This window comes from Hippopotamus amphibius, chromosome 2, assembly GCF_030028045.1.
Source record: "Hippopotamus amphibius kiboko isolate mHipAmp2 chromosome 2, mHipAmp2.hap2, whole genome shotgun sequence".
In the NCBI taxonomy this organism is placed as follows: domain Eukaryota; kingdom Metazoa; phylum Chordata; class Mammalia; order Artiodactyla; family Hippopotamidae; genus Hippopotamus; species Hippopotamus amphibius.
Genome location: NC_080187.1, coordinates 14,575,667 through 14,600,630, shown reverse-complemented (window position 1 = coordinate 14,600,630; position 24,964 = coordinate 14,575,667). Strand labels below are relative to the sequence as shown.

Sequence of the window (24,964 nt, the reverse complement as noted above, 5' to 3'; positions counted from 1 at the left end):
ACATACATCAAAGCAAGATCCTTTTTGACCCACCTCCTAGAATCATGGAAATAAAATCAAGAATAAACAAACGGGACCTAATGAGACTTAAAAGATTTTGCACAGCGAAAGAAACCATAAACAAGACAAGAAGGCAACCCTTAGAATGGGAGAAAATACTTGCCAATGAAGCAATAGACACAAAATATACAAGCAGCTCATGCAGCTTAATACCAAAAAAGCAAATAACCCAATCCACAAATGGGCCGAAGACCTAAATAGACTTTTCTCCAAAGAAGACATACAGATGGCCAACAAACACATGAAAAGAGGCTCAACGTCACTAATCACTAGAGAAATGCAAGTCAAAGCCACAATGAGGTATCACCTCACACCTGTCAGAATGGCCATCATCACAAAATCTAGAAACAACAAATGTTGGAGAGGGTGTGGAGAAAAGGGAACTCTCCTGCACTGTTGGTGGGAATGTAAGTTGGTACAGCCACTATGGAAAACAGTTTGGAGGTTCCTTAAAAAACTAAAAGTAGAACTACCATATGATCCAGTAATCCCACTACTGGGCATATACCCAGAGAAAACCATAATCCAAAAAGAAACATGTACCATAATGTTTATTGCAGCACTATTTACAATAGCCAGGACATGGAAGCAACCGAAATGCCCATCAACAAATGAATGGATAAAGAAGATGTGGCATATATATACAATGGAATATTACTCAGCCATAAAAAGGAATGAAATGGAGCTATATGTAATGAAGTGGATAGACCTAGAGTCTGTCATACAGAGTGAAGTAAGCCAGAAAGAGAAAAACAAATACTGTGTGCTAACTCATATATACGGAATCTAAAAAAAAAAAAAATGGTACTGATGAACCCAGTGACAGAGCAAGAATAAGGATGCAGATGTAGAGAATGGACTGGAGGACACGGGGTTGGGACGTCGGGGGGCGAAGGGGAAGCTGGGATGAAGTGAGAGAGTAGCATAGACATATGTACACTACCAACTGTAAAATAGAGAGTTAGTGGGAAGTTGCTGTATAACAAAGGGAGATCAACTCGATGATGGGTGGTGCCTTAGAGGGCCAGGACAGGGAGGGTGGGAGGGAGTCATGGGAGGGAGGGGATATGGGGATATATGTATAAATATAGCTGATTCGCTTTGGTGTACCTCAAAAGCTGGTACAAAAGTATAAAGCAATTATATTCCAATAAAGAGCTTAAAAAAAAGTTATTTAAACTAGGAAGAAAAATTTCTAATTATAAGAGGTAGTGAAAAAAAAAAGAGGTAATGTATCTTAAACACATTGTGGTAATCATTTCACAATATACACACAATTCAAATTATTATGTTGTACATCTGAAATGTATACAATGTTATATGTTAATTATATTTCAATAAAACTGGATAAAAATTATAATAAAAGATTTTTTAAATAATAAAAAATGTAAGTCATTGACTTTTTAAAGTACAAAGTTAAACTAAAATTGCAATATTTTTCTTAGTTATTCTCTGCCTTAACTTGCATGATCTTCATGGTAGTATAGTTAGAATTCAGAGGAAACCAAAGAAAATAGGCTAAAATGTAGTCAGTAAAGTTAAACAACATTTTAATAAATTGTATTCATCACTATTTCCCACAAAAACCACGTGAAACTGAACTAACGGAAATTCTTTTCTATATACGCTTATTGGGATTCCTTCTACTTCTAATAGTTCTTGTTGGCTATGCTTTGTGGCAAAATAAAGATTAACATTTTGTTTCTTCAAACTATACTATTGTCTTCATACAAGATTTTAAATATTGTGCATGGCCAGTGATGTATGCACAAAATGAATATCACAGAATCATTTAGCCAAATATTTTCATTTTACAAATTAGCTCTTAGAGAATAAAAAGTGATCTGCAGCTGCTACACAGTGAGTTAGTGGCAAAGCTGGGATTAGTGGCATCCATACTAGTATAACTGCCACTGCCCGCTCTGCTTTTTAGAGCTGAACTGAAGGAGTTAATACTTCATTTTTTCTACATTAAACCAGGTTTAGAAGTGCTTCTTCCCATGGCTGCATAAACTCTATCTGGCTCCCTCTTACTGCACTGCACATGGGGTAGGAGTTTTGACATGTACCTTGCTTTCCCAGCAGTCTAGGAATGTAAGAATTCTCCTTCCGCAGTTTAGTTGCCAGGTTGCAACACTCAGTGAAAGCTCTGACACAATTCGGGCCGATGGTAATGCTTGCAGCTCTCTCCTCACAGGTCCTCTCTTCCTGCAGATGGGCTCCATCACAACAGCACTTCCGGATCAAGGGATGTTTGAATGTAGATGCTGAGATGATAATACAACTGCTCTTAGCCAAGTATAGATTCAAAGTCTCAGGTCTGGAATCAGAAGCTCTGGTCCAACTTCCTGATGCCCTTGCCCCACCCCATCTAGTACCAGTGGTGGACCAGCCAGTGCTGGAACAGCTCCCGGCATGGGAAATTGCTTTCTCCCCAGACAGCCTGTTCCATAACAGAGAGCTCTAATGGCTGGAAAACTCTTCCTGACATCTTCTAAACCAAAATCTAACTCCTGTTACTGATACCCTTATTGGTACTCAGAGTTAATCCTCTTATGAAGAAAAAGCCACATAATCACCAGTTCCTTGAATACTTGAAGACAGTCATCATGACCACCTAAGTCTTACCCTTTCTCTCATAAACATCCCCAGGGCTTTTTAAATTAGACTGTGTTTCCATGGGATATGATTGGTTTCAAAATCTTCGAACATTCACTGTCAATTTGGACTTGGTCAAGACAGTCATGCCACAGTCAACATGAAGCCTAAGTGGTGAGTAGAATAACCTTTTGGCCAACCCCATACCTGCTAAAATGGGGGGACACTTTGTTGTTGTTACTACTGTTTTTATGGTACAGTATCTGTAACTCCAACAATTAACATTATTGATAGTGTACCTGAAATTTAAACGGTATATAAAATTTATTTTTTTCAGACCCATCTTCCAAATAATCTGGATAGGTCTTGAATATTAATACACCAAAGAAAAGAAGTAGTGCGCAGTAGAGCACAGTGGTCGCCATTGCAGTGGGATCTACTATCAGTCTGATCTGGGTTTAAATTCTGCCTGTGCCACATACTGCCCCATGACATTGGGCATATTAATTATGATTAACTTCTCTATGCCTTGATGTCTTCATCTGGAAAATGGGACTATTGAGAATACCTACTGCATGTGATTGGGATGAGTGTTCCATGAGAAAATCTGATTATAAGTCTTAAAAACATCTGGCACATAGTAAGTGCCAATTAATGTTAGCTATTATTATTTCATCCTAAAGTCCATCAGACCTAGCTTTTGTGAAAATTTAGTGGAAGCCATGCATTTAATTGGGTACCGGCTACTCTGAAAGAAAGTAAAATCTATGAGACAATTACAAACTGACTCTAACTATAGACAATGGCCATGATGGTAACCTATTGCCTTTAGGTCAAGACTATGCTAAATAAATACGGGTTAATTTACCCAGTTTGCTTTACCCCTATGAAAAGTAAAAGCTGGAAGTGCCCACAGATCTTTTTCACCCACTGTACATTAACTAGCTAGAATGAAAAAATGTAGCAGATCCTGGATTATTCCATTATAACTCTGAAAACAACATGAAACTTTGAATCACCTAGATTTTCTATTTCCTCTTTCAAGTTTCTTCTTGATCTGCGAATTTTCTTAAATAATCCATCTGTTAAAAATCAGAGAGAACATCCCTCAGAACAAATGCTTCCATCAAATTACCTAAATTATCAATTCAGAGAATTAGACTGAGCACATTTTATCAGAGATCATGTTCCAGTTCCCACAGCAATTCTGATCTATATATTCCTTCAGTACAGGGTGTGCATGAGCAGAGTGAGCACAGTTCTTGGTAGCAGTCATTATTTGCTCTTTGCAGAAGCATTACCTCAAGAATTTCAAGTACAAGACAAAAAGCAATGAACGCATACATTTTTAAGGTGGTTTTGTTCAGCTCTTTAAAACATAATTTAATAAGTGCCTCCTCTCTTCCAGTTAGGCAACACAAGGACTGGTAAAACCCAGTCCCTATCTACAGAAAGACATACAAATGGCCAACAGTTATATGAAGAAACATTCCAAGTCACTAATTATCAAATCAAAACCACAATGAGATATCACCTAATACCTGTCCAAATGGCTCTTACCAAAAAAAAGAAAAAAAGAAAAAAAGGACAAGTGTTGGAGAGGATGTGGAGAAAAAGGAACACTTGTACACTATTGGTGGGAATGCAAAATGGTGCAGCCATTTGAAAAACAGTATGGAAGTTCCTCAGAAAATTAAAAATAGAATGACCACATGACCCAGTAATCCTACTTCTGGGTAATTATCTAAAAAAAAATGAAATCTGGGTCTCAAAGAGATATTAGTACTCGTGTTCATTGTAGCACTATTCAAAATAGCCAAGATGTATAAGCAAACTAAATGTCCATTAACAGATAAATGAATAAAGAAAATGCACATAAATGTATATACACATATACATATATAGTATCACATTATGTGTGTATATATACATACAAATTTCCTTTATTATATATAATACATCTAATAGATAGATAGATAGATAGATACACAATGAAATTCTATTCACCTTAAAAGAGAGAGAAAATTCTGCATTATGCAACCACATGTATGAACCTTAAGGATATTATGCTAAGTGACATAAGCCAGACAGAAAAAGACAAATAGTGTGATTCCTCTTACATGAGGTATCTAAACAATAAATTTCATAGAATCAAAGAGTGAAATGGTAGCTGCCAGGTGCTAGGGGTGGGGAAAATAGGGAGTTACTAATCAATGGGCATAAAGTTTCAGTTAAGCACGATGAATAAACTCTAGAGATCTGCTATACAACATTGTGTCAACAGTCAACAATAATGTATTGTATACTTAAAAGTCTATTATTAGGGTAAATCTCATGAATCTTATGTTAAATGTTCTTAGCACAGTAAAATTTTTAAATTTTAATTTAAAAAAATCATGCTGTAGGAGCAGTGAGGATTTAGTGGGTCCAGGAAAAGCAGTGTATTTTTACAACAAGAATATTCAGGTTAGTTGATTGAAAACAATTACTTACCATCTTGTTGAGAGTCATCTGTATTTACATTGGTGAGGACAGTGAGTCCTGCTAAGTAGAACACTTCAGCATTATTCCTCCCACCACCTGCTCCACAGCCTTGGCCACTTTTATCTAAAGACTGAAGTACCTGTTCAGAAAGAAAACCATTCCCCCCCAAAGCAATATTCAGTGGCTGTTATGGGGAATAACTGACTAGTGGATATTGTTAGTTTCAAGTGATTCACTTATTGTTAGTTTCCAATTCTCCAGTTTTCCCAAACCTTTCTTGATTTCCCTAGTTTTCACCTAATAAGTCTAATCAAAATTCACCCAAGAGCTAAGTTTTAAGCATATAACATAGACACGGAAATTCTTAGAAAACAATTTACGCTCTCCTTTCTTGAAGCTTTGTACAATGAATTAACTAATAAAATATACTTTGAGTGTTGAATAAATAAATGAATAAGTAAATTAAATACTCATTACCCCTCATGGTCCTTACCAGCTCTAGTTTCTAAATTCTGAATCAGATGAGACCCTGTGTTCTATTGTTCCACCCAAGATAGAGCAGAGCACAGAATACGTAAAGATGCTCAAAGGATTATTTTTGATGAGGAGGGTTGACTCCTCATCAAAGTTTGTGACCATGACCTGTGGCACCCAAAAAAGTTATTATGGGTTATTGAGGGGTGGGAGGGGGAAAGGGCAGAAGAGGGAAGGGAGATAGCTATTCATGGCTGCAGTTTTCATGGGTAGCCATATAGTTGCCAAACCATGCCCCTATTTTCTGCTGCCCTCTCTATCATCTTTCCAATGAATTAATACACTCAACTCACAGGAACCCCAGTATTTTCAGTCATATACCTTCCCTGGAGTGAGCAAGAAATTTAAATTTAATTTTATGCATTAGCCTAAAAGTCACCCTTTCTCAAAGTCAATAAGGTTATTGCTTATTTCAACGAATGGCTTAATAAACAAGATGGTGTCATCAGTCCCTGAAAGGAAGATAGTTTTGAATTGGCTGTGCCTGAAAGTTTGTTTCCGAATGTAGATTGAATTATGTTTTAATTGATTCCCAGACAAAACGTCATTTTAGCATTTCATTGAGGCTATTCCCCAAGATGTGTTCATATAATGCAAAATAATTAGAGAGTAATTTAACTGGATAGTTACCCTTTATATACCTAAAAAGATAACTAAAAAGGGTAACTCAGACCAACCAAGTTCACTTGATTCTGCTCTGTGCTGAGATTCCACTCAGGCCTTAAGTCACGTAATATCTCTTAGTTTTCCTCATCAATAACGTGGGAACTCCACCAGTAAATGCTTTATGCATTTTAAATATCTTTATTATTGATATGTGTCTCATAGGATTGTTGTGAATACTCAATAAGATAATAGATTTAAAGGTCTTACAATAATATTCAGCAATTAGTAAGTTCAATAAAATGTCAGCTGTTAGTGTTATTATCCTTAGACCTAGCTTAGAACATAGACATTGGTGTAATTGAATCTTTTTCCTGTATTCTTCTTTCCTTTATTCTTCTCCCATTCCTAACCCATAGAACTCCGAGAGAACCATGATGGCCATTTGGCCCCAAGCTGTGCCAAGCATCAGTAACCACAGAATTTACCCTACTTAACTCTTTCCATGGGATTTTTGCTTCCTTCTTGGATTCCATAGGCAGCTCTTCTCACTGATGACAATGCTACCCATGATTCTGACTGTGTTTCCATAATAAGAGATACAGTTTCGCCTGGAGAATGTACATCTTTATTTGGAGACAGATGGATCTAAAATTAATTGAAAAAGAAAGTATCCTAGTGTGAGATTAAACAGTCATTCAAGAGGAACTCGGGCTGGGGAGAGTATTTGTGCCTCACCTGGAGCTGGTTGCCACACTTTTCTTCAATATTTAGGCAGACCGAGTCAGACACTAATTCTGCTGTCTGCTCCCCTGTGACAATGTAATAGACCAGGAGACGAGCTGTAGGAACCATGTGCTGAGTCACAGAAAGGTTTAAAAGTTGGTAAGATGAACCTGGGAGTTTCTTCTCTGTGCCAAACTGTACAATTCTGCCCTTAGATGAAATCTAAAAATACACAGCAACAATTATGCATCAGACTGGGCCTAACGCTGGGCTAGTAATTAGGAAGGTGACAAAGAAGAAGAGAATTAAGGTTCATCAAGCATCTTCTATATGTTAGGCACATATACTTGAACATACTCAGTCCTCACAATTGTATATTGTGGTTTTATTAACCCCACTTAGTAGTTATAGACATTGAAGCCTCATAGCTGTAAACTGTCCCATTAGTTTAAAAGGTACCTCTCTCAGAATCAATAAGGTCATTGCTTATTCCAACAAATGGCTTAGTAAACAAGATGTTATCAGTCACTGAAAGAAAGATAGTCTGGAATTGTTTGTATTCAGAGGTTTGCTTCTAAACATGGATTTATCAAGGAAGGAACCCTGACCTTGTTGACTCAAAGCCCATGCCTTTTCCAATATATCATGATGCCATCGTGCTAGTCTGTATTTTGAACAGCTATGAAAAAATGCCTGGAATCGCTATATCCGTTCTTGAGCACAGGACTTAAATTCTTCCCTTTGTAAATAAGGTATGTCCTTTTTTTTTTTTAACAAATTTATTTTATTTTTGGCTGCGTTGTGTCTTTGTTGCTGTGCGCGGGCTTCCTCTAGTTGCCGCTAGCGGGGGCTACTCTTCATTGCGGTGCTTGGGCTTCTCATTGCAGTGGCTTCCCTTGTTGCAGAGCATCGGCTCTAGGCATGCGGACTTCAGCAGTTGTGGCTTGTGGGCTCTAGAGCACAGGCTCAGTAGTTGTGGCACACAGGCTTAGTTGCTCAGCAGCACGTGGGATCTTCTCAGACCAGGGATTGAACCCATGTCTCCTGCATTGGCAGGCGGATTCTCAACCACTGTGCCACCAGAGAAGTATCTAAGGAATGTCCTTAAGGAATGTTGACAAGGCCTAGCAGTCCAATGCTTGGTAATACTCTGGTTGGCCATAAAATATTGCTGAGGTCACTGACTAGTCTGGGGACTGAGTGGAGGCTCTGATCAAACCCTTGGTATTGTGCCATGGGAGGAATATCTGTCTAGGAGTCAGAAGACCTCGAATGAAATCCTAAACCTACTACAACTACTTGTGAACACAGTGGTCACTCAGCCTCTCTGGTCTGTTCCATTGCCTGCTGAGCTCAAACACATGTTATGAGGCTCTGTTGAGAGGATGTTTGTGAATGTGCTTTATGGACTATAAAGTGCTATGTAAGTTCATCCATTCATTTACTAAATATTCCTTGGGTACTGCTTTGTGTCAGGTAAGGAATCATTTAAAGGATTATTTGCATAAGTAAAGAAAATGTTGCAAGTAGGGGACTAGATGCAAGTAAGATATTGAACTTACCAAGTAATTGTAGTGTGTAATCTTGTCAACATGTGGACTTTTAGGGGTAACAGTTATGCTCAGATGTTCTCCCACAAGCAAACTCTTGTAACTGTCTGTCCAGCTAAGGGAAAGGAAACTTTGGCTGCGTGATGAGTAGGCTACTGCTTGATAGTCATTGCTGCCCTGATAATCTTCTGGAAGGTCTGGGTCATCAGTTCTGACCTAAGGAAGATAATGTCAAAAAAATGTAAAACCTGACACTTAACTTTGCATTACTGATAATGATGGTGGTGGTGGTAATTATTAGCGCTTTTCTAGTATTTGCTTAGTGCCAGGTCTGGTTCTATGAAAATATCTTATGAAAGAGCAAATTAGCATTCCACTGCCTTAACATCATGATAAGCTATGTTATCAAGTGACTACAGAAAGGCTATTGATTTTAAAAAATAATAAAATTAACTATGAAAATCTAGGTTAATTGTGGAAGAGTCCAGCGAAGTAAAAAAGAGAAAAGATCCTAGATCTAGGGTTGGCCTCCTTTCTTAAGTGACATGTCAACTTATTGACACATTTCCTTCTGCCATAGGCTAGTGGGAACTAGGAATTTGAGGAGAGGGAAAATGTGGGGAGGAATGTGGCAACTGTTCTTAAGAGTTAATAGAAATGTTGGTTGCAAGCAGAAATAGTGGTGAGTAATATCACTACTTCTTAGGAAAGGCACAGGGAGAAGAATCTAGGAGAGTAAATATCTGTTCCTGATAGTAAAGTACAGGGTCATAGGGAACTCATATATATATGTGTCATGATGTACCAGTTCTTGAACAAGAGGCTGGAACCATCTATGTTTTCCTTCAAGTGGAAGAATTGGATATTACATGTTGGTGGAGGTAATAGGAAAACAAAGGAACAAAAGAACAAAGAAAACACGGTTCATGCTAGGAGAGAAAAGGGAGACTATGACACTTGGCCCTTGTATAGGTTTGGAAAGAGATATATGCATTTAGCCAGTCAATATTTTATGCTCCCTATATGTGCCAGCGACTATGCTAGTTGCTGGGGACACAAAGGTAAACAAGATAGACACAGCTCTTGCCCTCAAGAAACTTGAAATCCATGAGACTTTAATGGGGTAAGGGATTCCTCCCCGCTTGGCAGAGGGTAGTTAGAGAAGGCTCCTTGGAGGATGTGATTTAATAGCTGACCCCCAAATACACAGGAGTTACAGAATCAAAGACCTGGGGAAGAAGAGTCTGAGGTGGGTTAAAAGGCCTTGTGGCAACAGAGAGCAGAATATTAGGGAGCTGCAAACTGTTCGGTGTAGCTGGGGTTTGAGGTGTGATAGAAAGACTGGTGAGCAATGAGTCTGAGAAGATGTGTGAGGAGGAGAAATAGAATGTAGGCTATTCTTTAGTGGAGTTAGCATGTGAATTGTGAATTGAAGGAGAAACGATAATAGCTGGAAATAATGGACAAGAGAAGACTCTGTGTGTATGCTTATATTCCACTGGCAATTCTTATTCTAAATTTTCCAGATTTGAATAGCACTGTTTAGCATAAGAAGAAAATATTATTTCCAAAATACAAAATTGACAAACACATACCCTTTATGTGATGTTCAGTATATTAAGTTGTATTTCTTGTCCCCACAATCAAAAGTTTCAGAGAAATTCACTAGAGTTACACATAAAATCTCCCTCACCTTTCTTGCATATTAGCTTTCACACAGACTGAGAGGCTATTAGAAAATACAACAAATGAGAATTTGGCTCACGTGAAACTCCAGCGCTGTCACATCAGAGGGAATATTAACCACAAATGAAGCTACTCCATCATTATAACTTGTTGTACTTTTTCTTGGACTCAGATCTCTCTTCTCCTGAGTTTTATCAACTGTTTTTGCCTTCAAGGTTACTGCAATCCCTCCTACGAAATGGGCAAGGGCATTCCTCACCTGAACCTATTGGACCAAATTCATTTCAATAGTTATTGTTGATTCCTTTAACATAGGAAACCTCTAGAATAAATGCCAAGCAAAAACTTGGTAGGATTTAATTCAGTAGTCAAATGTGGTTCTTTTAAGGTGGCACTTTAACCACTCCAGGCATATATGATATGAATTACATTCAATTCAATGTATAGCTATTGTACGTTTAAGAAGAGCAGGGCACTGTGCTTGTATGTAAGCCATGGACTGGGTGATCTAGATCCAGTCTAGATCCAGGCCTGGTGATTGACTTGTCCTATTCCTCACCCCCTCAGTTTATTCACCATCTAAGTGTCTACACTAAAGGTCTCACAGGAGCAAGACCTATCTTTTCCTCTGTCCTTCCACAGACTAAAAATTCCCCATATTAGATTTTATAATCATCTAACCTTTATGGAATATGGAATCCCAGGTTTCAGGAAAAGAGAAGTAGCAACCAAATCCAGTGTATACGGAGAGAGGACATATTTGACATCAGTTACTTTGGTTTCTTGGAAGAGTCTGCCTAATGGAATAACAGGTTGGTCAATTTGAGCATCTGACAAGTACAATGTAGTGCATTAATCTGTACAGGATCCCACTCTCTCCTTCTGTATTTCTTTATTTGGATAAAGACAAGCCATTCATCCATTCCTCAGTCATTTCACACGTAATTATTAATCCAAATTTGGATTATTGCTATGGTTACTCTGAAAGAGACTGGCCACTCCATGAACCAGTAAAGTGCAATCTGCAGGAGGTTGGTAAGATGCCCATTCATCAGTTTCAACTATAGTGTCCTATTCCAGACTATTTATCAGATCATTTATCCCCCCACCTTTTTTTCAAATAACTGAACAGAGCTTCATGCCCTCAAGGAGTCAATAATCCTGTGAGAAGAGCCACTCACTTGTGAAATAGCTGGTTATCATTTCCAAGGCAAATTCAAAATTTTACCAGGTAGCATGGTAGAACATATGTGTTAAATATTTAATAATATGTAAGCAAACAATCAAATGACTCAGGGATGCTTTCATAGTGTGAATAATTTTAGCACATCATTTGTTTGTTGCAAGCAAAATTGTCAGGTACCAGCATTATCTGTTCTTTTTGATAACATAAAAGGCTATCCTTTGCATGTAGGAGTAAGGAGTCAGCACTACAGAAAGATGCTTTCATGAGCATTTCCCCTGAAGGGAGCTGGTGGACAGTACTTTGGTGGAGCATATCTGGCAACTGTATTTGCCCAACATTGCACCAATAATAAGCTGCAGATTTCTATCGGATCTTTGGAATAAGACAGGGCCGTGAGAAATGAATTTATAGATTATTTTGGAACTCACCTGTACTTTCTTGGACTTCCACAAAAATATTAAGATACTTGTTATTTAAATCTTTTAGACTTCTATACGACAGTTTTTCAATTGCCTTTAACGTATTAAAATTGATTTGTGCAACTCCATCAATCAGCTGTTTTTTGAAAGGAGAACAAAAAGGTAGAAGATATAGTATTAGAGAAGAATTCACTGAGACAGAAAAACAAACCTGTTTTCATCAGCCTGCAAAATCTTCACTTGATATTGCAGTTACAGTTAGTGGTGATACAATGCATAAGCTTGATTCTATGAAGTATATTTTTTTTCAGATATTTATTGGAGTATAATTGCTTTACAATTTGTGTTAGTTTCTGCTGTACAACAAAGTGAATCAGCAATATGTATACATATATCCCCATCTCCCCTCCCTCTTGAGACTCACTCCTACCCTCCCGATCCCACCCCTCTAGGTCATTACCAAGCATCAAGTTGATCTCCCTAAGCTATGCAGCAGCTTCCCACTGGCCATCCATTTTACATTTGGTAGTGTATATACATCAATGCTACTCTCTCACTTTGTCCCAGCCATGGGTATACTTTAATTGATTAATATTTAGGTCATTTCTTTTAAGCTTGAAGCCTTAGCTCATGGAGAAATAACTCTGGGTGGGGCTGAAAATCTCTGACTCAAAATCATGTCTCATCCTGTTCAGAAACTGAGGCTATAATTTGGGTACCACTATCTATCCTTTTTTAAAATTTATTTATTTATTTTATTTATTTATTGGTTGGTTGGTTGCATTGGATCTTTGTTGCTGCACGTGGGCTTTCGCTAGTTACTGAGAGTGGGGGGCGGCCTACTCTTCGTTGCAGTGCCGGGCTTCTCATTGTGGTGGCTTCTCCTGTTGCTGAGCATGAGCACGGGCTCTAGATGTGCGGACTTCAGTAGTTGTGGCACATGGGCTCAATAGTTGTGGCTTGCGGGCTCTAGAGTGCAGGCTCAGTACTTGCGGCACACAGGCTTAGTTGCTCCATGGCATGTGGGATCTTCCAAGACCAGGGATTGAACCCATGTCCCCTGCATTGGCAGGCGGATTCTTAACCACTGCACTACCAGGGAAGTCCCCCACTATCTACCTGATGAAGTCTTATCTCAAGTCCAGGAAAGCATATCCATAAAGGGATAAAACTGCCCCTGGGAGCAGATTTTTGCAAACTCAAGCCTCAAAATTGAAGACAAATATCACTGTAACTTTTCTGCTTTCAACAGAGGAACTTTCCAAAGTCCAGAGTATTATTGGTTTTGTTTTGTTCTGTTTAGTTCTATGAACTCTTAGGGGTGAGAGTCCATTTTTAATCTCTGTACTGTGGTGAATTGCCCCCTAATTCTCCATTTCTATGAAGGTAGCTTGATTTCTTCTTACCTTTGTTTTCTGCGTTGCTTCAAGCATCATTTCTTTTCTACTGTCATTTAAATTTTCTCTTATCCCAAAAGAGACAGAAACTTTAGCTTCAGTTACATTCTTATTATAAGAATACCTGTTTAAAAAGAATACAATTACCCCCTTTTTTGAGAAAGCAATTATTGTAATGAGATATAAATAAAAATATAACCATGTAAAATTTGCTTTTTACTTTGAAACAGTGTTCACATCCAGGATTGCATTTCCTCCTTACAGTCAGTCTGCAGATGCAGAGGTAAGGTAGGTATTTTTATTCCTATGACAAAAAAGGAAATTGAATCCCAGGGAGATTAAAAAAACTAACTCAAACTTCCCACGGTTTTTAAATTCATGGTGAGTTAGTGGAGAAATGAACTTAGCACCCAGGTCTCTTATTTGTGAGGGGCCACACTTCTTCTATGACTGTAGCATGGTATATCTCTCCAATGCTCCTTTTAGCAAAAGGGGCAATATCACATCCTCCTCACATGTACTGGAGGTAAGTTATTTTCAATTTAGCCTCATATTTTCCTTTTGAGTCAAAGAAAAACATGAACTTTCCTTGTTTAAATATTAAACAGGCAAGCCAGTGTTCCCGTTAGCTTGTCTGCCAAGTGTGATTTCTGGGCCTGTTCAGTCAATTCTGCAATTGCTTTTGATAATTAAGTTGTATGATTAATTAATACTAACAAATAAGAAGTGAACGCTTTCATATCATATTTTTAATACCTAAACAGTTGTAGTCGCCTGAGCAGGATGACTCCAATCTTCAGGATTCTTTGCTTATAAGATAGTAAAACAACAGTAAGACTGGAATCAGCAAATACACTTCAGGCAAATCTCCTTGAACCCACTTCCCACAGCTATGGCAGATACTATTAATCACAGTATTTTTTACATTGAGCCTCAGAGTCTTTCTCAACATAGGACCCCAGGTAAGCACTACCAATAAGTCATTTTTCACTCTTGAATGGAACCTGTTCGCCATTAGGGGCTAGATGAATCTGAAAATAATGACTTTCTTACCTAGCTTTTATAGTAATCTTGAAGTCCTCAAAGTTTTTATGGCTAATGAAGAAATTTTCTGGTTCTACTAAGATAAAGAAGTGCGGTTCCACCAAATGTAAACCTAAGAAAAAAAAATTATGCAGTTTATAACTGTAACTATCTTTCAAGCAAGAAACTTTTTAGTACAATGAGCTAGAGCAACATCAGTAACAGATACCCTTCCCCCTCATCATGAGGATCATCAGTATCCCTGGGAAGCCTCTGTATCCTCCAATAAGGGATCAATCTCATCTCTCTGCTCCAGCACTCGTGTCCTTATTAAAGCATGTGTGTTACTGTCACATTATGAACTCCATAAGGATAAGTCCTGATCTTGTTTATCTGTGTAAAGACTTTCATATAGTGTTTGATAAATATTTATTAAATTGAAGATTTCTTGCTTCTTTAGCATCTTGTGTTTAGCAATTCTCTTCCATTCACTGTCCAAAATATGAGCAGAAGTCTCCGACTCTCATATAGAAGAGACGTCTTCTAGTTATTAGCTGTAGAAAACAGCTTTCTTAAAAACATGAGAATTAGAACAAAGGGAAGTTTTAGACTTTTCATCTCTTTGAAACTATAATTCACAAATAATACTTTTGACTGCTTACAGGGCTATGTCTTTTCCTTACGCCTGTCTAAGAAGTGATTCTAGGTTTCACAGCCCTATTTATTGATTTCATGCACTGCTCTGCAGGCTGATTACCCAATGGGAGAAGGCTGACCTTCAGGGGGAAGACAGACTTGGCTCCACGGTGACCAGGGCAGGTGGTGCGGGGCTGAGTATACAAAGGCAAAGTGAGTGTTTCACTGTTCTGGCTGCTTCTCTCTGTGTCTGAGAAAAATGCCCTCCAGTATACTGGCGAAAAGACAGAGCAAGGCCTTTGTTACTATGACCAGCATCCTGGGGTGTTAATAAGCAACTCCAAAGTTGAATTGCATTGCTTCAGAGGGTATTGTGTTGCTGTGGTTTTAGCATGTTAAGTGTTTCAAATTTTTACATAGGCTTGCTCTTCCCTTTTCATTATAAACACTTCTCTGCCTCCCATCAATCCGATGGGCAGAAAACATGGTTTAAAGAGCTTTAACATAAGAACATACAAATTAATATTCCAGTAGGCGCCTATGAGAAGTAAACAGAAGGAACTATTTATAAGTTAACTATTAGTACAATTAATATGAATAGTTCCAAAATAAGTATATTTTGTAATTTTCCAAACACATTATCAATTTTTAGGGCTTATGGGAAGGAGCACCGGCTTGGGGTTCAGGGGGAGGGTTCTGCATTCTCATTCTCAGCCTGGACAAAGAGGATGTGAGAACCTACACCAGTCCCCCCCTTTCTCTGGGTCTGACTCTTTTTACCTGGACTCGTCTTTAGATGAGGGGCTCAGACTAGATGATCCCTAAGAGAGGCAGAGAACCATGGATCTTGCAAGGACATTATCTAATCCTAGCTTCTTATAGGACTTGACCTTTGCAGAACTATGATGAGGAAACAAGACCCAGAGCCTTCAGTGACTGAATTGAGGTGAGCCAAACCAAGAATCCCAGGTCTTTGGCCTTCTGTCCCCCAGTCCACCTCTGTCCCCACTCCTCACTGCCCCTTCTTTATTTCTTAATGAGTTTTTAGTCCACAAAGTTATTAAGGACAATTTTTTTAAAATATACATTGGAAATCTCAGTAATTTATGGGACATTACCATGGCTTTTAAGCTCAAAATATGCAGTTCCTGTTGTTGTGAAGTCCTCTTTGTATTTAGCTTTAATTGTCCATAAACCATACCTGTGAACACAACACATTTAAAATTTTAGATATCATCAAATAATATATCTGTAACTCACCCAGTGATTGTAGCTAATATTCAAATAAGCACTAATATGACCCAGGCACTATTCTAAGTGCTTTACATGTGTTAACTCATTCAATTCTCGCAAAATTACTAGAGAATAAGCTTATGTTATTATCATCATTTTATTATCAGAAAAAATGAGGCCCAGAGAGGTAAAGTAACTTGCCCAGGAACACACAGCTAATAGGTGGTGGAGACAGGATTTAAACTTGGTCATTCTGGTTCCAAAGTCCTTGACCACAACTCCATGCTTAGATGACCCTGACAGCAGCTTCAGATTTTATCTAATTAATATACCATATTTGAAAGACGTTTTAAAATTATAAACAAAAATATTCATCTTAAGAAGAGTTGTTATAAATACACTGAAATTTATTTTCATGTTATTAATTCATTTTCTAGTATATAATATTACATACTGAGCTAGAAAATATTTTTCATTTAACAGCATTGATTATGCAGTTGATGAAGCAATCTTGAGGTTTAATCATATTAAGAGATACACTATATAGTATACCAGAAAATCAAGATGTCACTTCTAGGACCATTTTATCAGGTTAAATTTATCAAAATACTACAAATATATAGTTTTGGAAATTTTACAGCTCAAGGCCAGTTTTTGAGGGGCAGTGTGGTAGAAGGAAAGAGCAAGGATGAGTCTGGTCATCAGTGAGATCTGGGTTCCCATTTCAGCTCTACCTTTTATAAATTTACTTATTTATTTATTTATTTATTTATTTATTTATTTATTTATTTATTGTCTGCATTGGGTCTTCATTGCTGCACACAGGCTTTCTCTAGCTGCAGTGAGCGGGGGCTGCTCTTCATTGTGGTGCGCGGGTTCCTCATTGCCGCGGCTTCTCTTGTTGCGGAGCATGGGCTCTACGTGCGTGAGCTTCAGTAGTTGCAGCACGTGGGCTCAATAGTTGTGGCTCACGGACTCTAAAGCGCAGTCTCAATAGTTGTGGAACGCGCACTTAGTTGCTCCACGGCATGTGGGATCTTCCCAGAGCAGGCATCAAACCCGTGTCCCCTGCATTGGTAGGCAGATTTTTAACCACTGAGCCACCTAGGAAGTCCCTCTACCTTTTAAAGGCTGTATGGTTGAACAAGCTTATGCATTTCTCTGAGCCTTAATTTTTTTATCTTGAAAATGGGAACAATATAGGACCTAGCAGAGTGCTTGGCACATAGCAGGAGATCCATAAATGTCACTTCCCTACTGCTTTGAGGTGTTACATTTCCAAGGCATTATGCAATATAAGAGCCTCAAATCATATCTCAAAATATCTTCCAAGCTCTAGGAATAAATGTCAGAGAAAATTCCAAAGCCTCTATGGAATATTAAACACTGCTAGTGGACACCTTCCATTTGCACATCATTTTTTCTCTCTCCTCTATTGTACTCTCAGCATTTTAGGAGCATGGTCTGTCTCCCACAGTGTCTGCTACCTGGGCTTTGCTGTGGAAGGTGCTCACTAAGTTGAATAAACAGTCTAGCATGGTGCTCACAGCCAGCAGAATTATATCGGGTCCCCCATCTCAATGCAGAAGAGCCCCAGCAGGTGACACCTTCCTTTAGGTAGGAAAGACATTCACTGGGCATGAGAAGATTAGCCGGAACCAAACTTTCGTTACATCAGCACCTTTCAGTCACATGTTGATGACTCCATCAGACTGCTCAATAACCCCAGTTACCTCCACTGCTTTTAAGAAAAACAACTGTACCAACAAATCATTTAAAATACTTAGGATTAGATGGAATCTCGAAGTCAGGAAAATTGATAATTCCGGTAAAATTTTTTCTTCCTATCATGGCAGCTTCTGACCCTTCTGGATCCTTTGAATGAAAAAAAAAGCAAGTTTCATTTGTTAAAAATAATCTATAAGTACAGAAGTCACACTTAAGCATAATATGTAATTGATAGTTCTTATAGGAATATTCCCTATGTTTTAAGAAACTTCGTTGAAACTAAACACATATGATGTTGATGTGGATTTGAGGTGATAGCTGTCAACTGGTCAGGCTTGTTAACAAAGACTAATTTCTAAGGCACAAAGGCACATTTTCAATAGACATAAGTAGTATGGTAAATATTTAGAATATGTTAAATAAACTCCCAACAGGCTCTTCTCCACCTTACTTCTTCCTGAACAGGACCTCCAGGATAATCTTCCTCAAACACTGTTTACATGACGTCATGCCATGCCCAAAAGACATCCTTGGCTCCCTATGTTTCAAAATCAAACCTGAATACCTTGGGACTTGCCACAGCAATGGCCTCTGATCTGTTCAATGTCTTCTCTCCATGGGGAACTCTAACAAGGGAATAATGGGGTCTGTGGGGCTATTCACCTCTATGACAGGTTCACCTAAACCTGCCATCCCCCCAAGAACTCCCCCAATGTCAAATAATCCATCAAAGCTGGTAGTTATTCTCCCAGAAATGTTTCTAGGCCAGGCTGCTGCTGCCAAGTCACTGTCCTGGTCATCTCCATGCCTCACTTCTTCCTGGCTCCAGACCTCTGCTCCTTCTGCATTTCACCCAAGATATGGTCCAGCTTCTCTCTATCAAACCATCTCCATGGTTTCCTTTAAGACCTAGTTCAGGATCTGCCCTCCTCCTTTCATGATTCCCTCCAGAGGAATTTAATAGTCATCTCCAGCGCTGCCTTCCCTTCGAGCTGATCTGCTATTGGTCCTACATCATCCCCTACTTGGCTTACTGTACTATGTGTGCTTGTTTGCCTTTCTGAGTTCAAATGCTTATGAGGGACACATACCATAATCCCCCAAATAAATAGAGAGGCCAAGTGTGGAAGCTCTAGAGAAAGACACCCCAGGGTTTGAATCCTGATTCAGCTAATAATTACCAGTATGATCTCAGTGGTTACTTAGTTTCTCTAACCCTCTGTATTTTCATCTATAAAAAGGAGATAATAGTTAAATTGATCCTATAAGTTGTCATGATGATATAATGCATGACAGGCACTTCTCACTGATACCACAATTATACTTCTACAACCCTCACCACACCTATCCATGCTTCACAAAGAGCTAGAGGATATGAACTAATATGACCCACTTTAGAGATGGACCCACCAAAAGGTGTTCTTTAAATGGGGCCATCAAAATATATTTCAACTAACATTAAATTTACACACAAAAAATGTTAGAATAACAGAAGTATAAAATTACCAGATTGTATCCACAATAGATGCTAAATAAATACTTGCTGCTATTTAGTAATGAATAATTTAATGCCACACTTGACTAGTATTATAACAATGAAAACTCTTTATTCATATAATAAAAATGCCATGGTTAAATTTTGATTTAAATTAGTTGTATACTCACTATAAAAGTTAAGGTAACTTCTCTTTGCAATGGCATCAGGTTTTCATCCAATGAGTAAACTCTAACTTTTACTGTAAAGAGAAAATTGTCATTATTAGAAACTCTGTTGAACTCTAAATGATCTGACCACATTATTAATAACCCTATAATATGAGGGCCATGAAATTAAAAGAAAAGAAAGCCCAAAACATTAAATCCAAGTTTAAAGGGAAAGATGAATTAGAATGTTGAACATGAACTTTAAAGTAGAAAAAAATATCCTTTTCACAAAAAATTTCCTGAATGGGGTTCTTTTAAATGTTTTTCTTTATGCATTTAAAATATGATTCAACTTATTAAGAAGTATTTTTACACAACCGTTTGTATTTTTAAACCACTGATAGATAAGAAAGACTAGTATCTGAATTTATTATGGAGTAGAGGAGGAAGAACACACGCAGTAAGTTGTGTCAACAGAACCCAGTGAAGCATTCTCTAATAGAAGGAAGATGCAGCCAAAAATCTGCGTGTCTCAGGGTATAATTAAGTACTGGAGTGCATAGAAGGGTGGAAACTTCACAGGCACCACCACTCTCCTTATACACACAGTCATCTTCTGATAAGGTGGCCAAGAAACAGTTCTGTCTAAGGCCAGGTTAATGTGTACTGGCAGGGAATTTGATCTGTTGCTAAAATTATGGCTGTGATCTCCATCTTATCTTATTAGATGAGGCTTATCTAATTTAGCGTCATCACCGTCATCTTCAACGGTCATGTGCAAAGTGCAGCTGCATCCAGTACACCCCATTAGCTCAATCTTCCTCCCCACTCTTGAGACTTGTAAGATGGAATTTCCTGAAAGAAGACAAATCATTTCCAACTGGAAACATAAGGAAGCAGACATAGCTAGGTGAACTTTGCAATTTAGTTCACAATTTTCAATGGTAATATGAAATTGAAATGTTTTTTATAAAAGGAGATGATATTGAGAATTAAAAATTAGATTTTTTAAAGTTAAAATTCAGCCTGTGTTAAGTTGTATAATACATCACTTCAAGGTTTTTTTTAAAACCATTTTGAAAGGAGCCTTGGCATCATTCTAAGAAAGGTCTTTCTACCTCCAAATTATACTCATATTTTGCTGATTCTTTGTTTTTATAATTTACAATTTAACCTTCAGTTTGTCAGATCTTTACTTACGTGTATGGTATAAAGTTGGGAATTAATTTCATTTTCCACCCCAAAATAAGCCACTTGTCCCAATACCATTAATCAGGCCATCCCACTTTTCCCCCAGAAATTACAATTCCCTCTTTATTGTACCTGACTGATCTGAATTGTAAATAGATTTGTCTGTCTGAATGAAGAGAAATCCATTGTCATAGCGTAGTGGAATTTTTGTTGCTTTTGAAAAATGAGCAGATACAACTTCTAAATATACATGTGAAACTGCATTTGGTCCTCCAGATAAATCCTTTGGTTGTATCTGTTTAAAAAAATTAATGGGTGAATATTGTATAATTAAGATATTAAAATAATATTAATACATCAACAAATGAATGGATACAGAAGATGTGGCATATATATACAATGGAATATTACTCAGCTATAAAAAGGGATGAGATGGAGCTATATGTAATGAGGTGGATAGAACTACAATCTGTCATACAGAGTGAAGTAAGTCAGAAAGAGAAAGACAAATATTGTATGCTAACTCACATATACGGAATCTAAAAATGGTACTGATGAACTCAGTGACAAGAACAGGGAAGCAAATACAGGGAATGGACTGGAGAACTCGAGGTATGGGAGGGGGCGGGGGGTGAAGGGGAAACTGAGAAGAAGCGGGAGAGTAGTACAGACATATATATACTACCAACTGTAAAATAGTCAGTGGGAAGTTGTTGTATAACAAAGGGAGTCCAACTCGAGGATGGAAGATGCCTTAGAGGACTGGGGCAGGGAGGGTGGGGGGGAATCGAGGGGGGGGCGTCAAGGAAGGGAGGGAATATGGGGATATGTGTATAAAAACAGTTGATTGAACCTGGTGTACCCCCCAAAAAAATAAAATAAAATAAAAAAAAAAAAAACAAAAAACAAAAAAAAAAAAACAAAAAAAAAAAACAAAATTAAAATAATATTAATATAATTAACTTATATTAATTATGATATATGATTATATTAATTAATTATATATTATTAAATAACTATATCTTAATGTAAATATATTAATATAATAAAAGCATTTGTCTTTTAGGTATCTATGAAAATGATTTGAATAATTGTTTACATGCAACAAATATAAAAATTTTGTAAAATAAAATAGTAAATATGTTTTTTTCAGGAACACCTCTGTCTTTTCTTCTTATCAAATTTAGTTTGAAACAATTACTTTTAAAAGTTGATCCAGAGCATATGTCTATTAAAGATGACAATCACTGAAAAAATTCAATTTTAAATAGATAAAATAACCAAAAGTCATTAAGACAGATAAAAAGCTCAAAAGCTTACCAGCAGTGGGGCATGGAATAATGGGGATCATTCAGATGTCAGGTGGAGAATGGAGTAAATGACTTCTCACGGTAGTATAAAATATCTCAAATTTATTTATGTCTGGACTTACGCTGAAAGTCAAAATCTTTCTTTTGCTAATGTTTTTCATGTCTGTTGGTCGTTATATAATTAGTATGTAGCCCTCTTCAAATATATTGCATATGCTCAGTACATTTTATAATAATAGAGTTTGTGGACACATCTCTCATTTTTCCTGGCCATTTTTCACAAATTTGTTTGAAAGAAAATTTGTTTGATTCAAATCCAAACGGAAAGTACCAAAAGCCTATGATAGATACACATTTTAGAGAAAAATTTAATTTTTTGAGAGAGCCATGGCATTAGAATGTTGAATATAGTCTAGGAAAACAAGTGTTCAAAATGTTCTCCATTCACTTCTCTGAATTTTTTAAATCAAGAGTCAAACCTATTTTTATGTTTCTCTCTATGTATTAATATTTTTGTTCCTCCTAGTAAATAAAATTTAAGTATCTAAATTGTCTCTTTCTAGTATTTATCATGTTAATTCTGAAACAGGTACATGTGTTCGTTAATTTAGTTTTCAACTCATGTCACCAAATCTTTTTACCTTAAAAACCTTTATCTGCTTCATTCAAAAATTTATATTTCCTGACATTGTCCCCAAATCAGAAACGGATTCTCTACCAAACATTTCCCACTTACTTACATGTTTAAACATATGCCACTTATCTTTCACCAACTAGTGAACTCAATAGTGTGATGTATCACATTTTTATCCACATATGTTAAAAAGTATCAATGCACCATCTACATGCATGTTTTACAAAGAAGCATTGGCATATAAAAGAAACTGCAAGATGAATACGTACAGTTAAGTTTGCAGAGCTTTGGAATTTATTTTCTGGAGATAAATTAACCCAATCAGAAGAATACGTAAAACTTTTGTCAGGATAACTTTTAATAGCAATGGTCACTGGAAATGATTCTGTGTAACCATGAACTTGAATTACTACATTTTCAGAGGCTCCAACATAGAATACTTTAGGTGCTGAGACAACATATCTGTTGAAACAGTGAAATTATAGAGTCAATTTTTAATACAACACAATTTTTTAATGTTTTTCACTTAGTTCAAATTAGCAATTTTTCTTACATTTAAAAATACATGTTTTATTTCTCAAAAATTTATTATCTATGATAAAGCCAGGATAGTGTCCTGAAAAGCATCCTAAGGATGAAATTTCAAAGAGACAGACTGAAATGATTTTGATCAATTGCAGCCAGGGCAATGTTTAATAGAATCCTTTATAAGAAGTGCAAATAGGTTCTGTCTTTTGAATTTTTAATCAAAATTCCAGTCGGTAAATTACTCTTCCCCACGGCAGTGGTAACAGCCTGGGAAAATACAGAGTATTAGGATACAAGTCAAGAGAGCTCACAAAGTACTCATATTAAAAAACAGGGAAATGGCATTAGACAAGTGAGAAAAGAAGAAATTCACTTGGAGTTTTCAGAACTAGAAAGTTAATTTCATGTGGCATTGAATGAATTCTGCTTTCTATAAAACTACAACCAAAATATGTTGCAAATGAAAATGGGATCCTTCACTTACATTTGCTCCTGTCCCCAACTTCTTCCCAAGTAGAAAAAAATACACGCTATGCTTAAAATGTCCATGGCTGGGTTCGGACTAAACTGTTGATACAATCTTTCTTGAAACTGCCCTTCTTTTTTGTGAACTCAGCTTGAATAATTTGGTTAAATAAGTCTTCAGGTTAATTATTAACGTCAGATAGTGGGATCACTGAGAAGGAAACTTAAGAATTTAAATGATAACCTTTTAATGTCTACAGATAATTTTGGAATTCAAAGCAAAGAAACTTGATTTTGGTGACTAAAGCAGAAAAGACACCCAAATGGGAGTCTCTAGGAAAATTTTTCAAAGCTGGACACAGATACAAAATATTTGGAGACTGCTCAGGTCTTGAATATTTTCCAGGTATAGTAGATGCAGCTGATGCCTTGACCAGATCCCCTTTTCTGGGCCAGGTATACCCATCCTACAGATGCTGTGAGAGTTGGCTGCTAAAGTTTCCTAATTGCTCCCTTCTCCAGGTAATTCACCTCAGCCACAGGAGACAGCTTGCTCATAAGTGCCAGCTATACCCTCTCCCTGGGATTGGTCCATAGTCAATAATTCACTGATTCTGGGGGTACAGCAGACTAGCTCTCTTGTCTTAAGGTAGGAAAACCTTGTGGTACCATTCAAGCTACAGAGCCCCTCATGGGATCAGGTTGAGGTTAGACCTTGATTGAAAACACATCTGTGCTTATCTTCTTCTCTCCTACCCTGTCCTGCTTCCCTCACTGCTTACAAGAGTCTCTCAAGAAAAGTCTCACAATAAACCACTTGCATGAGAGTATCTCCCAGTCTCAGGCTCTGCTTCTAGGAAGCCATTCTAAACTTAAGGAGCATAAGAGGGGACTATCATCCTGGATTCTCTGTAGAATGTCTCAGATACAGAAATGGTTCTGAGGCTTCCTTGGAATGAGTCTGGTTTGAATTGTGCCCCTGAGGCCTATACTGATCCACTTTAGAGCAGATCTGAAATCCCAAGGCAGACTCCCAAATGCTGAGGTATTCCCAGGAACTCTGGGATTAGAAATGACCCATCAATGACCAGGACATGGACAAGGAAACTATAAAGCCATTGTTGTCTTAGTTTCCTCAAGTCTGCATTCAATCACAGGCACAGACCCATCCTGAACTACAAGTCTCTAGGTAGATTCAGGATGGCTTGTGGTTAGGATGATGGGTTGTATAATTGCCTCTTCACTTGTCTGTTTTCCCCTCTAAACAACAGTTCCACAAGGATGGTTACTGGGTCTAACATACACAATGCGGATACACACGAACTTATC

The 24,964-nt window shown here is 37.5% G+C and overlaps 1 protein-coding gene across 1 annotated transcript; it reads right to left on the bottom strand.

Annotated features, from left to right (window-relative positions):
- Positions 1-2,090: 2,090 nt before the first annotated feature.
- On the bottom strand, positions 2,091-23,727 carry LOC130844284 (complement C5-like). Its single transcript, XM_057720605.1, is given in 18 exon segments — positions 2,091-2,135; positions 2,137-2,327; positions 3,678-3,740; positions 5,152-5,281; positions 6,778-6,927; positions 7,018-7,227; positions 8,568-8,771; positions 10,321-10,506; positions 10,923-11,038; positions 11,856-11,982; positions 13,253-13,367; positions 14,297-14,399; positions 16,021-16,103; positions 17,919-18,010; positions 19,529-19,599; positions 20,831-20,993; positions 22,912-23,104; positions 23,655-23,727. Coding segments are annotated over 18 exon segments (2,307 nt in total). The 5' UTR covers positions 23,720-23,727.
- Positions 23,728-24,964: the final 1,237 nt, after the last annotated feature.